At 38.1% G+C, this 17596-nt stretch overlaps 1 protein-coding gene across 3 annotated transcripts in view; it reads left to right on the top strand.

Moving 5' to 3' along the window:
- The window catches only part of LOC26515550 (synaptosomal-associated protein 25), a 174021-nt gene that overhangs the window by 63636 nt on the left and 92789 nt on the right, over positions 1–17596 (top strand). For 2 of the 3 annotated variants that reach the window (XM_032453888.2, XM_044715123.1), the window contains exon 4: positions 4647–4695. The exons of the other annotated variant lie outside the window; for it this stretch is intronic. In XM_032453888.2, coding sequence (XP_032309779.1) covers positions 4647–4695 — 49 coding nt within the window. The remainder of the gene's footprint in view (positions 1–4646; positions 4696–17596) is intronic. 3 annotated transcript variants of the gene reach the window in all.

Genomic DNA, 17596 nt, shown 5'->3' with positions numbered 1-17596 from the left:
GGAAACTTCGATATTGAAGTTTCCCGAGCGAAACTGTAGTTTTTAGTTTTTTGGAAGACAGAGCAAAAACATTCACAGTGCGTCTTCACACCGTTTTTCAGCTTAATCCTATAACTAATTCGTTCGCACCACAGCAAAAACAACGCATCAATGTCCCAAGTGGACCCAGTACAGTTCCGCCCAGTACATGCCGACATTATACCCCCAATTATTATAATAAAATGCAATTATTATTATGCAAATTTTTTCTACTGGATTACAGAACTTGGCAACTACCCAGTAAAATGTGGAAAATATCAATGATTATAATTATTTCAATATCAGTAAAAGACAAAACAAATATATTATCGTACAAACCAATAAGATTGTTACCATGTATCTAAAAACTTTTCGATAAATTAATTCGATTAGGCATAACACCATACATTAGTGTACACATAATCGCGGTCATGGCACAATCGAGCAATTTTACGTATAGTAGCAGAATTACGTCTTTGAAAATTGAGAATACTGCAGTACGATATTTCTCTGGATGGCTAGACGGCCTTATGTATAAAATCAAAAGCCTGCCATACATAAAATCACTGCCAGAGTATACGCATAAATCACTAGGGTCCTATCTATAAAGTAAAGAAAACATAAAGTTTTCGGTGAGATGCAATGCAACAGTATCTGATAACTACACTATAGAAGCTGGAGTTCTTTAAGGTTATGCCCTTGGTTCCACCCGCTTAGTACTCTACACAACCGACATCTCCTCAAACGAGTGTTTACTGCACTGCCGAATGACTGGCGAATAAAAACAAGCGAATAAAAGTGTACTCAAAACGTTCACGCTGAACAGACAATCATGCCCTGTGGTAACTCTCAGATGCCGCAAGATAACTATATTTTTTGTAAAGGTGTCCAGCTCATAGGCGTCTAAAATTGCGCAGGCATTGTGAATGTAAACAAGAAAGGAAAGCTAACTTCGAGCGGAGCCGAAGTTTATATACCCTTGCAGTTCAGTCGCAGTCCGCTAGGTGGCGCCACGCATCTTATATTATTAGATATGTAGCGGATCGTATATAGTTGGCCGATCCTTATGAAATTTGGCATATCGATTTATTTTGCCAAAAGAGTAATCTGTACCAAATCCCATCTTTCTAACTTAAAAAACATCAAAGTTATGCCAATTTCGATCGTTCTATGACAGCTATAGGATATAGTCGGCCGATCCTTATGAAATTTTGCACACAAGATTTTTTGGTCAAATATAACATGTGTGGAAAGTCCCAACCCTCTAACTTAAAAAACACCAAAGTTATGGCATTTCTGATCAATCAGTTATATGGCAGCTATAGGATATAGTCGACCGATCCCGGCCGTTCCGACTTATATACTGCCTGCAAAGGAAAGAAGGGTGTGTGCAAAGTTTCAACTCGATAGCTTTAAAACTGAGAGACTAGTTTGCGTAGAAACGGACAGACGGACAGACGGACAGACGGACATGTTCATATCGACTCAGGAGGTGATCCTGATCAAGAATATATATACTTTATAGGGTCGGAGATGTCTCCTTCACTGCGTTGCACACTTTTGACCAAAATTATAATACCCTCTGCAAGGGTATAAAAAGAAGAGAAACCTAACTTCGAGAGGAGCCGAAGTTGATATACCCTTGCAGTTAGGTAACAGTTTATGTTAGTATATATATCGGAACGAATATAGTTGGCCAATCTTTACAAAAATTTCACCATCAAATCAATTTTCTAATACAAATTTTGGAAACAGCCCCAACCTTGCTATTTTTAAAGATGCTTGTGGCTGTTACCAACATTTTTTGTTGAAAACTGATTTGAAACTTTCATAAGGGTGAAATATATACGGTCCGATATATTATATATATAATAATATAAGCTGCTACCTAACTGCAAGGGTATATCAACTTTGGCTCTGCCCGAAGATAGCTTTCCTTTCTTGTTTTTTATTAAAAAAAAAACACTCAAACGTAGTCCAAGCGCAATAAAAATAGGGATATCGGCAAATCTCATGAACCCGTAGAGACTGGGTGCGTAGTGCGATATTCTCGTGTCATATCGGGCGCCTATCTAGGTAATCTCGCGGATAAGTTATGTCACTAACTTATAGGATCTGAGGGTTGTTTAGCGTGATTGTCTGTTTAGAGTGAACTTTCTATTTCCACACTTTCAAAAATAATTTTGGTATGCCAATCAAATAGCCAACTCTCGACTAAAACTAAGTGATCCGATAGTTGTCTGTGGCTCAGGTAGGGCATATCGATTGGCTCAGGATGGCGCTGTTGTCAGTTACCTTCGATGTAGTTAGACACTCATTCGTGGGGATGTCAGGTTCAAGAAGATAATATTTGGTTAATCTGCCCGATTGTGCCTTGAATCAAGCCAAATGTGAATATATGTGCCGGGTTAGGTCGCTATATGGTGTTTTACGAGATTGCAGTCAATTCTTGAAAAGCTTTGAGACGTGTGGTAGCAGGCTTAACAGTTTCTATGATTATTGTTTAGTTTTATCTATTCCTTTTTTTAATTACACAGGCCAACAGCAAAAAATCTCCACGCATAATTTCACCTGCTCCATAACCTTTAAGCTCCCCTGAACCAAAGTCTAGAACTAACATAGGTTCTATCACCCACAGTTTCCGCGGTACACCTAAGAGAAGAAATTGATCAAATTTTACCATATATTGAATTATGTAGGCCGTGTAATGGCGATGACCATCATTGTTTCTAGTAAATATGATTTTTGAAATGTATGTGTACCAACTAAAATTAAAAAATGGTATCTAGCAGTTACCATATCTTTGGAATACTCATCCAAAGTTGAAATCTCAGATTTTCTACATTAATTTTTGGTCTTTTATGATTTTTTCCCAAACATTTTTCTATGGAAGATTTTTTGTTTTCTTATTGAAATCAGTAGATTATACCATGTTTTAATTTTGGATTTAAGGAAAAACTCGAAATAATTTTATTGAATTGAATATAGGTGGTTAAACAATATTTTCGTCAATTAAATTGGAGTTTTTAATCTCATATTTTCTACAAGTCATGGCAATCTACAATTTCTTTAAAACTTTACTAAACCAGCTGAACCTACAATAGATACGTTTTGAACATAGAAACAGTTTTAGATAGCCATGACTTTAAGAAAATATGAGATTAAAAACTCCAATTTAATTGACGAAAATATTGTTTAACCACCTATAATAAATTCAATAATATTATTTCGTGTTTTTCCTTAAATCCAAAATTAAAACATGTTATGATCTACTGATTTTAATAAGAAAATAAAAATCTTCCATGGGAAAATGTTTGGAAAAAAATCATAGAACACCAAAAATTAATGTAGAAAATCTGAGATTTCATCTTTGGATGAATATTCCAAAGATATGGTAACTGCTAGATACCATTTATTCATTTTAGTTGGTACACATACATTTCAAAAATCATATTTACTAGAAACAATGATGGTCATCGCCATTACACGGCCTACATAATTCAATATATGGTAAAATTTGATTAATTTCTTCTCTTAGGTGTACCGCGGAAACTGTGGGTGATAGAACCTATGTTTGTTCTGAACTTTGGTTCAGGGGGGCCTAAAGGTTATGGAGCAGGTAAAATTAAGCGTGGAGGAAAAAAAAAGTTGGAAATTGTCGGCCTGTGTTATTATAATGATAGATTTTTTGCAGATAGCCTCAATAGTGGATTTTTAAAGTTATAACTTCATAGTTTGGGTTTTAAGATATGTACCCAAAATCTAAAATATTTTATTAAAAAGTCGATTTCAACAAGAGCCTTCTGGATAATGTGTTCCGTAAAACGTATAGCCTCTAATGTGAAAGTTTTGTTTATATATGTATTGTTTCTGACAACACCATAAAGTCAATGTGATGATTTTGGAGAAACTGAGTTATGCGTCGCCGGTGCAACGAGTACTGCAGGTTTTTTATAGGATTAATTGTGTTTAGTTTGTTCTTGATCCTCTGATTTTTGATCCATCATTAAATTAAATGGTAGCCTAAGTTTCGACTTGTATTCTGCGGGAAAAGGGAAGGATTTGACTTTTTCTTGCTCTTTTTCTTTTATGGGTACCCATATAAAGGCTAATCGCGGGAAGATAAGTTCTTCGAAAGGATCTATCGAAAAACAGTTATGAAAAGAGTCTTGGGGATTGGAAAATCGTTGGTATAAGTTTATCATAACTAAGGAAAATAACTTTGAAGGCAGTGGCATAAATATTGATAAATAAATAAATATTTTTCCGTAAAAATACAAAGTCACCTTGTTTTAAAAAACTCTCCGTTTTTATGTAAACTTTCCTTTTTTACTTTTATTCAAAATACTTATAACATTTTTTTCGTGTTTTTTTATATTGTTCTACGTTTTAATATCAACTAGAAACCCCAAAACAGTCATATATATGTATGTATATATATGTATATATATATATATATATATATATATATATATATATGTATATAAATTGGAAATTTTTCATTTATTGAACTGTTTTTTTATCGTTAAAAATATGTATAAATTATCAAAATATAATATGATAATAACCTTTATGCACCTAAGATTTTTAACGAATTGATTTCAAAATGCACATGTATTTCTATTTAGAGTGCGGAAGTTGGAATGCGAAGCATTGTTATGTTGGATGAGCAAGGAGGTAAGAATGTTATCAAAAATCAGAAATATATATAAGTTATGTACCAGTAAAATTATGTACTATGGGAAAAAAATTCTAAATGTCAGGAAATTGACACAGAACTTGTAAATTACTTGACGATTTTGGAGTCCCTGTTGAAGTTTATATCTAGCCGCTTACTTCAGCCCTTTAAGCACTTACCTCTTGGTTACTTAATCATCTGGATGTCACTGCGGTTGACTTCATACATAGTTCGGTCGGTTGCTATGCACCGAACAAAAATAGTAGGTAACTTCTACACAAATTGCTAATTTTAATATCACTGAGGTCGCCACGCTATGGTCCATCCTATTTTTTTAAATCCTTAAAATAACGATGAAGTATAAAATAAAGAATGACTTCATCACCTGAAGATAACATCAAGCTTCAATGGTACATATCATACTGTTATCAACAGAAGGCCTGTAGCTGACAAACCGCCGAAATATTGACGAAGTTTACAAATTTTCTGTGAGCGTCCGATAAATGATACCCCACAGTCAGCAGCAGATTCTCTATAGTTTATATAAAAAATGTCTTCTGAAAATACTTATATATTTCTTTATAGCAGCAACTGCTTATCTTCGGTCTGCTTGCGCATCTCTTATAGCTGCAGTTGAGTGCGGCCGACATTATTAGTAGATCGGCTCAGGCACGATACTTCCTAAAATTATAGAGAATGAGCCCTAGGTCATCTGCTCTTGGGCAGTGGGAGCACTCTGGGCTTTCCTCATACCCAATTCTTTCGCTTTAAAACAATAGAGTAATTTGGTAACTTAACTGGGCGTTACCTCTTCTGATTCACTACTGGATGTTGGGGATGTATCCATCTGTCATTGGTTGCCGATCGCACATCCGATCTTGAGAGGGAGACGGTTTTCAGATAAACCCAGGGTAAACGAGTCGTGGTAGCCTTGCCACGAAGCAATTGGACGGCGTACGCCTTACCGTTTCTTAAACGCGACGTAAAGGCGTGATCCTGCAAAGCTTTTGGTGGGATCGTAGGATCGAAGACACCAAGGTCCAGTCAGAAGACTCCTGATCCAGGCTCGGTGGCGCGTATGCACAGGTCCCCTGGGGTGAAGGGGTGTGTCCCCTTCGTACACTTGACTGCCTGCCCGGAATACGCCTGGGAAGCGTGCGTCATGAGGACCACCCCGGATAAGAAGCCATCGATACACAGGCAACAGCGTAACAGCAGCAAAAACAGAAGAAAAGCCACGCAAAAGCAAGCATGGAGATTACAAAAGTCAATTTTAAACTTTTGAAAAATATGCAAGGTTTTGTTCATTTAATTGGTAACACTTTAAAAAGCTCCATGCAGAAAAGTACTTGTAGAGGATCACCCCAACACAGAGAGCTGGTTGCGAATCTGCAAAGCTGATGCAAAGCTTGGCAGTACCAAATCTAAAAATAAAAACTTTCCAATCGGTGCACCAGTATACGCGAGCCCCAGCTAAAAGAACCCGTCAGGAAAAAGCACAGTGGAAAAGAGAAAAGTAAGTGGGAGCTCTGGGAGCTCTGGGAGCTTTTGGTTGGTTTTAGTTCTCTAATGGCTCTTTTCGTTCCGCCAAAACTAAGTTGAAAAATTTTAAGTTTAAGACTGAAATTAAGGCACTCCGGTAGTATTTCTTTCCTAGTGCTTTCTTCTCTCTGAGTATCAAATTATACGATGTCGAGTGCCATATAATCTGCGTGCAAGTTCTTTGTAGATACTCATTCACTTTTTGCATTTAAGCCTGTTATTTACGTCAGCATGGTTATTTCAGGTCTCTGAGGAATAATTGTTAGCTATGGCAAAGACAAATTTGATAACGATTTGGTATTGATTATATTTCGTGAATTATTACACAGCTCCACAAAAAAAAAAAAAAAAAAATTCAGAGATCAGACCATACCTCCTATATGGATTTGGGGTCGCTGAATCCGAATCCGTGGTCAGTTGGTCGCCATCACGTCAGGTTTTCGAGAAAATAACGGTTGAATAGTCGAAAAACGCCGTTTTTGGCCATTTTCGAAAAATCGTACCGCAAAATTCTGATGTGTTACGAACCTAATTCAAAATGGAAATGAAAGGCTGATTTGTGATCTTTAAAACGAGCTCCATGCCAAATTTTTCGCATGCACCGTTAGGATAGGATGAAGAAACTTGACGTGATGGCGTCAAACTGACCTCAGATTCGAATTCAGCGACCCCAAAAACCCCCGGGTACCATGTTTTATTTGAATATGCTGAATTTTGAAATTTTTGTGTTCGGCATACATTTTTTGCTAAGATGCCTACATATAAACGCACCCCCTGTCCTAACGGTGCATGCGAAAAATTTGGCATGGAGCTCGTTTTAAAGATCACAAATCAGCCTTTCATTTCCATTTTGAATTAGGTTTGTAACACATCAGAATTTTGCGGTACGATTTTTCGAAAATGGCCAAAAACGGCGTTTTTCGACTATTCAACCGTTATTTTCTCGAAAACCTGACGTGATGGCGACCAACTGACCACGGATTCGGATTCAGCGACCCCAAATCCATATAGGAGGTATGGTCTGATCTCTGAATTTTTTTTTTTTTTTTTTTTTGTGGAGCTGTGTTATTTATAGGCCACAAATAATATAGATATCTCTATATTCTCGCCGTTCACCTGTCATCGTTCCGGGTTGGTCGCCAATAGAACCATCCCCCCAAGAACACGCCTCTCAGGTTATGTGGTATTGGTGCCTGGTGCCGGTTTGGGGTTACCCAAGTCGTTTACCCTGGGCTTCAGTTGCGCCACGGACCAGGGATCCTTTGCTCGACTCTAAGGCTCTTTGCGCCAAGGATCACGGAATCTTTCGCACATGATTTTATTCTCGCACTTGACCGTAAGATTATTGAACTTACCCACGGGGCGTCCTTCACCCTACCACTCCTAGTTCATTGTCAATTCGAAGCCTTTCATTAAGTCTTCCAAACCCAGCAGAAAGTGTGTATGCCAGTGCACTTAAACTAGATCTCGACGAACCATACCATGCAAAGCCTGATTCAAAACATCTTAACTTAGATGCTCTCGTCCTAAAAATAAAAAAAATTTATGCCGGATATTGGAATAGGAATGTGGAAGGCTAACTGTGTATCCCGCAGAAACTGGATATATTACAATTCCCCCAAAAAACAATTCCCCCCCCCTAAGTGTCTAGCAGTCTGGTTTGGATGTGTTTATTGGCTGGCTTTGATTTGACTACTCTCTGGTCAATTTCTTCATTTACAGGGTTACAATTAGGTTGCTCAGACTGTTTGAGTTATTTAGACCGATGTATTAATGGGGGCTCCATTTCTATTTCCTTGGAACTTTGATTTTACACGATGAACTATTGTTCTGTTGCTGCACAACAAGATTTGTAGAGTAAAAATTTATATTCAAGTAGAAGAGTGAGTGAGTGCTCACCCCTGTTGTGGGTGGACATGTTGCCAAGTTACTTTTGTGTTTACTTTTTAGTTGGTTGATTTTAATGTGCTTGTTTGATAGTTTTACTATTCAATCAGGTTTTCTTTAAAATTCGATGTTTCTGTTGTGGGACATTGATGGGCTGATAGAGAGATTGATAACACAGTCCGACAGCAAAAAATCTTTTCCTTAAATCCAAAATTAAAACATGGCATGATCTACTGATTTCAACCAGGATCAAGAAATCTTCGATAGGAAAATGTTTGGAGAAAAATCATAGAAGCACAAAAATAAAAATAGAAAATCGGAGATTTCAACTTTGGATGAGTATTCCAAAGATATGGTAGCTGCTAGATGCCATTTTTATACCCTTGCAGAGGGTATTATAATTTTGATCAAAAGTGTGCAACGCAGTGAAGGAGACATCTCCGACCCTCAAAAGTATAAATACTCTTGATCAGAATCACCTCCTGAGTCGATGTGAGCATGTCCGCCGTCTGTCTGTCTGTTTATATGAAAACTAGTCTCTCAGTTTTAAAGCTAACTTAAGAGTTAAAACTGGACACCCATTCTTCTTTTGTTTGCAGGTAGTATAAACGTCGTTTAGCTGCCATATAACGAATTTTTTTAAATTGAGACTTTCCACATGTTATATTCGGCCAAAATATCTTATGTACAATATTTCATAATAATCGACTATATCCTATATCTGTCTTAGAACGAACGGAATTGGCATAACTTTGTTGTTTTTTAAGCTAGAATGATGAGACTTTCTACGGATTCCATTTTGGGTCTAATCCGATCTTTCAAATTTCATAAGGATCGGCCGACTATATACGATATATATATAATGTACAATATGTGCTTAACTGCATGGGTATATCAACTTTGGCTACGCCCGAAGTTAGCTTTCCTTTCTTGTTTAATTTAATTGGTATACATACATTTAAAAAATGAAATGTACTAAAAGAACAATGATGATCAACCATGTAAAACGGTTTATATAATTCAATATATGGTAATATTTGATCAATTTCTTCTCTTAGGTGTACCGTGGAAACTGTGGGTGATGGAACCTATGTTTTTTCTGGACTTTATTTCAGGGAAGCCTAAAGGTTATGGAGCAGTTGAAATCGGGGACGAAAATAAAAATGGAAATTGTCGCAATAGCATTTTAGGTTTAGTGCCTTGCGGCGTATAGAGATGTCCTACGTGTGAAGAATATTTAGGATCCGACCCCGAATACATTCATGGGGTACACCTTTCTTCAAAAGCCGTGGGAATTTCAGATGCTAGGCGGTTCGACCTGTTTTGTTATTCAAATAGCTTTGATAAACACCGAAGGATGCTTATGTGCCAATACGAATGACACTGAGAGCTGTCTTGACCTGTCTTCTGGATCATTGTAATAACTGACTTTGTCTATTCCACCCCATGGCATCAACATATCAATTGAAGAGAAAAGTTAGTTGTACTAAGGGGCAATACTTTAGTATGCAGCTTGGTACGGGTATATGGAAGATAAGTAATTAATATCAGCAGCGTATGTGGATAGGAGGAACGATGCCTACAGATTAGCAAGAGCCATTGGTCATAATCAATTCAAGAGGAGGAAATACTATCAACAAGAAAGAAAAGCTAACTTCAGGAGGAGACGAAGTTGATATAGCCTTGCAGTTAAGGTTGCTCCATTTCCGATCGTTCATTTATATTTTTTTTTGCGCGGTTCCCACTGCATACGTACAGCCCACCTCCCGTCCAACCGACCGAGGGACGCTGCCGCGTAACGTACGGCTCGAATCGCGGGAATAGATTCGAGATAGATAAGCGAGGATTAGGAGAAAGATATTACGAGGAAGAGTGTTGCACAGATAAGGCAGTTAATATAAGCGATTTAAGATTGTTAGTAGAGCAAAGTGACAAGATGTGGTGGAGACCATTGTAGTCCGAACATAATACCCTGAACGGATCGTGTTGGGCATATGTCGAACTACAATGGCTGAGGAGTAGAGGACGAAAGTTTCTGGTCCTTCTACTAGGAATGTTAAAATTTAAGCGTGTTAGTAAATGCTGGCTGTCTATATTTCCATAAATAAGATTAAAAAGAAATATGACACCCAGCATCGTTCTACGATTTGTTAATGATGGTAAGTTGATTAGTAAAAGTCTACTATGATAAGAGGGGAGGTAAAGATTTGCATCCCAATTAAGTCCCCTAAGAGCAAAAGTAAGGAAGTTTTTTTGTACAGATTCAATGTGATCTTGGTGTACTCCATATTGAGGACTCCAGATACACGATCCATACTCAAGAATCGGACGGACCAGTGATGTATATAACGTTTTAGTTATGTACGGGTCATTAAATTCTTTTGACCATCTTTTAATAAAACCAAGCACACCCATAGCTTTATTAACCATGGTAGATACATGGTCTGTAAATTTAAGTTTCAAATCTAATAGGACACCTAGATCGTTAATCTGAGTTAATCGTTCTAAGGCCCATGTACGTTCCCATAGAGAAAGTACATAGCCTGGTGAGGACTAGATCGGTAAAAAGACATAAGTTTACATTTCGATCCATTAAGCTTTAGGTTCTTTGCTAAACAGCAATTTTGAAGTTTATCCAAATCAGATTGAAGCCTATACTGGGCGCTAGTGAATTTATACTGAAGGCATAGCTTAACATCATCAGCGTACATAAGTACAAGTGAATTAGTTAAGGCAAGGGGCAAGTCGTTAATAAACAGAGTAAAAAGTAGGGGTCCAAGATGGCTTCCTTGGGGCACCCCCGATGTGGCGCGGACTAAACGCGAGGTAACATCTTTAAAGAAAACACGTTGGGTTCTCCCTGATAAGTAGCTCGAAATCCACATAAGAAGATCAGTTGGGAATCCCAAAAGACTGAGTTTACTTATAAGAAGCGAATGGTTAACAGAGTCAAATGCTTTACTGAAGTCAGTGTATATGACGTCTGTTTGTAAGCCATTCCGGAAGCCATCCGTGATAAAAGACGTTAGCTCCAATAAGTTGGTAGTGGTGGAGCGGCGCTTCATGAAGCCATGCTGGCACGGAGTTATTATTGAACTACATAGGTGTTGCAAATGTGGAGTGATAAGTTTTTTAAAAAGCTTTGGAATTGCTGACAATTTAGAGATGCTAAGATCGAAGTTTCCAGCGATAGATTAAAGAGTTTAACAAGCGGTTTGCACAGTGCCTCGGCGCAGTACTTCAGAACACAGCCTGGTACTCCATCAGGGCCTGGCGAATACACGGGCTTAACCTTAAGAAGATCCGATAACACACCACTTTGATCGAAAGATGGGCAAAATATAAGGTTGGCTGATTGGATATTAAAAGTGTAAGGCTGAGCTAAACTTCTGCTAGGTGAATAGGTAGTTTGAAAAAACTGTGCAAAGAGATCGGCCATTGCCTGATCGGTGTTCGCATAAGAGTTCTCAAACGTAAGCAGTGGGGGAAAAGATACATGTTTACGCTTAGTGTTTACAAAGTTATAAAACTGCTTCGGATTCTGAGTAAACTGAATCCTGCAGCGGCGAATATAACTCCTATAACATTCTGCGTTATGCACGGTGAAATTGGACCGAGCCACTAAGTATCTTGAATAGCTAACTGTACAGCCCGATAATCTATGTTTGTTTAAAAGTCTACTCATACTATTCTTTAAATTTATGAGATGCCTCGTATACCTAGGCGGATTCGTTGAAGCGGACGGATATTTCCACGGCACACAAGCGTCGAAAAATGAGTTTAAAGTTAAATAAAATTTTTGTAATGCGATGTTTATATCCTCGCATGCCAGTAAATCAGACCAATCAAATTCCGAAATTAACTTATTTAATTTCATAAAGTCAGCCTTACGAAAGAAACGAACTTTATGAGATTTAAGTGTAGACTTAAGGTCAATTAAGGAGTTGTTTTCAATTGAAAGCTCAAGAGTGTGATGTTATGGATCCTCAGGGTCAGAAAGGGGCAAAGTTCAGGAAAGAGTAATTCCATCAGGATTAGAAACGAAACATAAGTCCAGCAGCCGACCTAAAGAATTTCTAACGTGGTTAATTTTCCCGAGTGACATGTCAAACATGCCCACAGGAAAGTCGTGGTGGGAGTTAAGCTGTAAAGACGGTGAATTATCAACATTTGACCACATAAGTTCTGGATATTAAAGTCACCCAGAGCTATCAGCTGGTCACCATCAGACAGACGATCGAAAACCAAACGAATAGCGGACAAATGTTGCCAGTATGTTGGCGGTTCGGACGAATGTGGTATGTACGAACAGGTAACATACAAAGATTGATCGGACAAAGTGATTTTGATGCAAAGAAATTCAATGTCACCAAACTCTTGTGATTTTACCTCTTCAGTAACGAATTTGGAGTCTACAGAAATGAGCACTCCTCCTCCCCTTCGCAAAGTTCTATCACATCTAAATGTGGTGTACCTACTAGGAAAAACTTCGGAGCTTAAGATCTCCGGCTTTAACCAAGTTTTTGTAAATACAATAATGTGGGATGCAAAAAAAGAACTATCAGAATACAGTTTGGGAAGGTTACTACGTAACCCTCTTGTATTCTGATAGGTAAGTGTTAATGAAGACATTGGTTTTTTGAGATTGAGGAAGATGAGGTGGAAGGTTGATCAGTGGCCTTAACATGTGGAAGTTTTACACCCACAGGTTTGGTTATCTTTTTTTTCACCGTACTTGGCTGATGTTCTTGGACGAAAATGTTCTCTGGCCAAAAGCTGGCGGAACAGATCGTCTTGAACATCTGCAAGGGCACACGTATTTTGAAAGATGACGTGTGCCTGGTGTAAGAATATTTGAATTTTGTAATATCCACCACCTTTATGTCGGCTTTTGCTTTGGCTTTGATGTAAGCCGAGATATCAATCTCCGAAGTATCAGGGGCAAGCCGGGAAACAAAAATGTGTTTCGATGGTGGGATCACCTGCAAGGGTTTTGGTGCCGCCGTAACTAATACTGCGGCATCAGTGCTTACCGGCGGTCCGTTTGGTTTATTACCCTGTTTGGTGACTGTTACAGGAGTTTCAATTATTGGGTCTGGGATCACTTGAAGCGATGCCACTGAGGACATATCGGACAATTGTTCATTGATTCCGAGACATTCGGGAGCCGAATTTTTCTCAGGTCCGGCTCTTGGGGTGGCCAGAGATATAAGCGGCTGCATAGTTGTCGGCTGAGCAGGCTGAAGATTATTCGACCCGAGCACATCACTAAAAGCGGATTTCTTACGCTTTGGAGACTCATTTAGTAGTTGAAGACTACTAAACTGTGTATCAAGCGCACAGAGTTGGTCATTTCGAAAACCACTAATCAACTCCTTGAAACCGCTTTTTTTCTGCCTCATGAATGACCTAATTTCGTCCTGAACAGCACGACAACCGTCACAGCAAAAGGATCACCTCCTGAGTCGATATGAGCAGGTCCGTCTGTCCGTCTGTCTATTTCTACACAAACTAGTCTCTCATTTTTAAAGCTATCGAGTTGAAACTTTGCATACATCCTTTTTTTGTTATAAGTCGGAACGGCCGGGATCGGCCGACTATATCCTATAGCTGTCATACAACTGAACGATCGGCATAACTTTGGTGTTTTTTAAGTTAGAATGATGGGACTTTCTACGGATTCCATTTCAATTTCATAAAAAGCTTCAAATCACTTTCTATATTACTTAAACTGAAAGGAAAATGCCAGTCCATGTGCGTGAGCAAATGTCTTAGTCCAATGAAATCGTTTTATTGAAAGCGTGTTGGACTATTTTGAAATGTCTTAGTCAAATGAAACCGGTTTATTGAACGCGTGTTGGACTATTTTGACCAAAAGTTTCTAGAGAAGAGTCAATAAAGACTGTTAATTAATGCCTCGGGTAGTGGATATCCTAAGAAAGTGACATGTTACATTTCAAGTTACATTTGAGAAGATGAGGTCAGAAGAGAAGATTCTGTCTCGAGTATTTACAATGAGGTTAATTTATAAAAAGTGCATTAATTGACTGCCATTCTGTGAAATTATTGTGAGAATTCGGAAACAAAGAGTTATCGTTTTCACATAGAAGTCAATTTATGAAAGGCCTATTGGAGTCTGCCCATGTAGTTTGCCATTTTTTTCTATGCAGTGCAGGTCCCCATAGGCGACGTAGACTTCTGGCAAAATTTTGATTGATATGATTGCATTTCACATTGCTACACCAAAGAAGACATGAGTTGCCAAATCTGAAATTAACTAACCTTTTCACTGAACCGCTTTTCCTGAAAAAGAAACGCCTGCGTAGTGCCTTGCAAACCAGTAGATCGCATCCGAAATAATCAAAAAGACGTTTAATATGCACAACGCGAGTACCTAGAAAAGCTATCACTTCCAATTGGTTAATGTCCAAAACCGGTAAGAGAGAAAAATACTTCATCATCCTACAGACCAAACATTTTCAGAAATGCCTTCTATTTCGCCTAACTATTATTAGAGTATTTATTAGTATTTATTAGAGGTAAAAATATTATCTTGGCACATTAATTGGGCTTCCACAAAAGTTATGCCACAATCGAGTAAGTAAAACAAATGACAGCCGAAATATGCATTGCCTTCGAAAATCGAGAATACTGCAGTGGGATATTCCCCGACGTTTTCCAAGCGCCAGATTGAAATGATACAATACAAAAATATCTGACAACTACACTATAGAAGCTGAAGTTCCCCATGGTATACAGTTCACACTTTTGCTGACCATCTTGAGCCGTTCAAAATACTAAGACAAATTCAAAATACAAATTCAACTGACACTAAAGGCATCTCCACTGTAGCATCCAACATTGTCATCATCCAGCGGTCACAATCATATGTACTTCGAACAATCACTGGTGCAATCACTGCTGATGTTTAAAACTATAATGTTCAAACGCATCTCGGCATCCTGCTAGTATTAGACGAGAAATAAGGGCTTAAAGCGACAGATCGAAGCAAACTCATCAGACATCCATACAATCTCGCTTGGAACTTAACCCTGGATTCTTGTGGAACACGGCTTCAAAGCTATTACTTTCCAGTCCAGCAATACTCTTATTTATTTTTTATTCTCGTACAATTCCAGCTGTATATTTACAGTTCATTTCTATCCCAATCAACCGAGTTGCGCTGCAGCAGCTCGATTTCCAAAGACAGATCCGTATTAATATAAATATGGTTATATAATATATGGTTTTGTATTTTAAAGGAGAGTAGAACGATATTATGCGGTAGAGGCCATACATTGGGTATATGTCAATCTACAATGGCTAAGGAACAGAGGACTACAATTTAAAGACCTTTTATAAGGACCGTTAAAATGTAAGCGTTTAGTAGATTCTGACGATATGTCAGGAGGTAAATTTATGATGAAAAGTCTCCTATGAATATATGGTGGGTTAAGATTTCGATCAGTTTAGTCCCCTGAGAGTAAGTAATAAGTAATTATTTTGAAAATATATTTCCAATATTTTCCCAATACTTCCCATATTGGGGACTCCAGACGAATGACCCGTACTTCAATATTGAAGGAACCAACGGTATATATAAGCCTTTGGTTAAATAGAGGTCACTATTTTTTTTTTGAGAATCTCTTAACAAAACCAAAAAAACCCACCTAAGCTTTATTATCCATTTATGACCAATGGTATGCTCTACAAAAATTTTATCTTAAGATATTGTATTAAAATATTTAATCGATCCGAAAAAAATTGTCGACTTTATGAGGAGTTGAATGTCCCTCGGTCGAGGCCTGGCCCATATACTTGAAAAACTTAAAAATTGTCTTAGAATAAGGTGCTAATGAACATTTTTAAAAGGAGCTAGTTGTGTTTTTCCATCTAAGTTTCATCTTAGTGCTGACACCTAAAGTTATAAAACTTCTTCAGATAATGAGTAAACATATAAACAATTCCTATAACAAGTTTGACCGACCTATCTAAATATTAAAAGACTGTTTTTAATATGTTTTAAGTTGGGATACTAAAGCCCAAATTATTGTTCCCAAATTATTGGGTCTGATAAATCAAGGAGGATTATTTGAAGCGGACGTATCAGTTCAAAATATGTTTAAAGTATTTAAAAATTGCTCTACGGCACTTTTTATATTAGTTCATTCCAGAAAATAAGACCAATCAAGTGAAATGTATTCTCTGTCCTTTTCCGTAGCGGGTCTTTTACTAACCTAGTAATGAAAGTTTTGGAAGTTTCCGTAATTCGACAAACTACGGTAAGACCTTTTTCCTCTGCTGCTGCTGCTTGTCGCCGTACACGTTTGTGCAGTGGTCAAACCAATCATCCTATGGCACACACATACCGTGGGCACAACAATCTACGACACGCCCTTCCTGATAAATCACACGCCCTCGTTGTCGCCCTTCTTTTGCCAATACCACATAACTCATTTCACCAGAGGTTAAATAGCTTAAATAAATAGTCATAGAGTCTTTAGTCTGACTTTGCCGTATCCCGACGTGTTTTTGCGATTGCTCTCATCTGCTCTCATCTGATTACCTATATCTTTGAGTTTCCCCTTTTCGCGTATCATCGTCGGAGAATATTTGACTTACATAGTTGAACCTTTCACTTCTTAAAAACAATATTATTATTCAATATTACTTCTGCCGCGCTCTTCGAATATTCATATATATATTCCCTTCCTGAGTTCTATTCTCAGGTCGAGTAATCGGGTTACATCATTGTTACTCTCAAGCGGTTATTCGTCACGGCGTATCTCTTTTGTGACGTCTTCTCTTCGACGTACCTGATCCGAACGTGCCTCTCTACCACAAATTTCTAATTGATCTCTTCGCGCTCTCACTACAGTGGACAAATCTTAGTCAATAATGAGTCTAATTTGCACTGCTAAGAAATGCGAGTTTGGAGGATGCATCACTGGTGACTCGTATCTGTCCTGCTGGCTTTGCAACAACTGCTCACATATTAAATGTGCTGGTGGTGGGCACAATGGACGGATAAGCGATCTTATCACAAAGAATATTGGTCTGACATGGTCTTGTATTGCCTGTAGAGAGATTGAGTCTGAGATGCGGACTTTCATGAAGCAGACGAGAAACGGCTTTTTAGATGTCCGTAAGCAATTTTCTGCACTTAATAAGCAATTCCTTACACTTGAGATCCAATTCCTTGGTCTCAAGTTATTAAGTGAATCTCCAAGGAGAAAAATTCCAAACAACAACCCGATGGGGGTCACTTTATTGGGTACTCCTGCCTCTCATGAGATTCATTCAGATACTTTTTTAACGCCTAATACTTCATCGCCTACTGTTGTGCCTGTGGAAGTGATCCATTCACCAAGTCAGCGAATGGAATCGTCAAGGAGTCTTGGTCCACCTATTGTCTTGGATCCTCCATCGTTGGAAAACCTGCAGGTTCCCGTGGCACCGTCTCATAGGCCT

This window comes from Drosophila ananassae, chromosome 2R (assembly GCF_017639315.1).
Source record: "Drosophila ananassae strain 14024-0371.13 chromosome 2R, ASM1763931v2, whole genome shotgun sequence".
Lineage (NCBI taxonomy): Eukaryota > Metazoa > Arthropoda > Insecta > Diptera > Drosophilidae > Drosophila > Drosophila ananassae.
The sequence above is the reverse complement of the archived record's forward strand: the minus strand, read 5'-3'. Positions and strand labels throughout refer to the sequence as shown.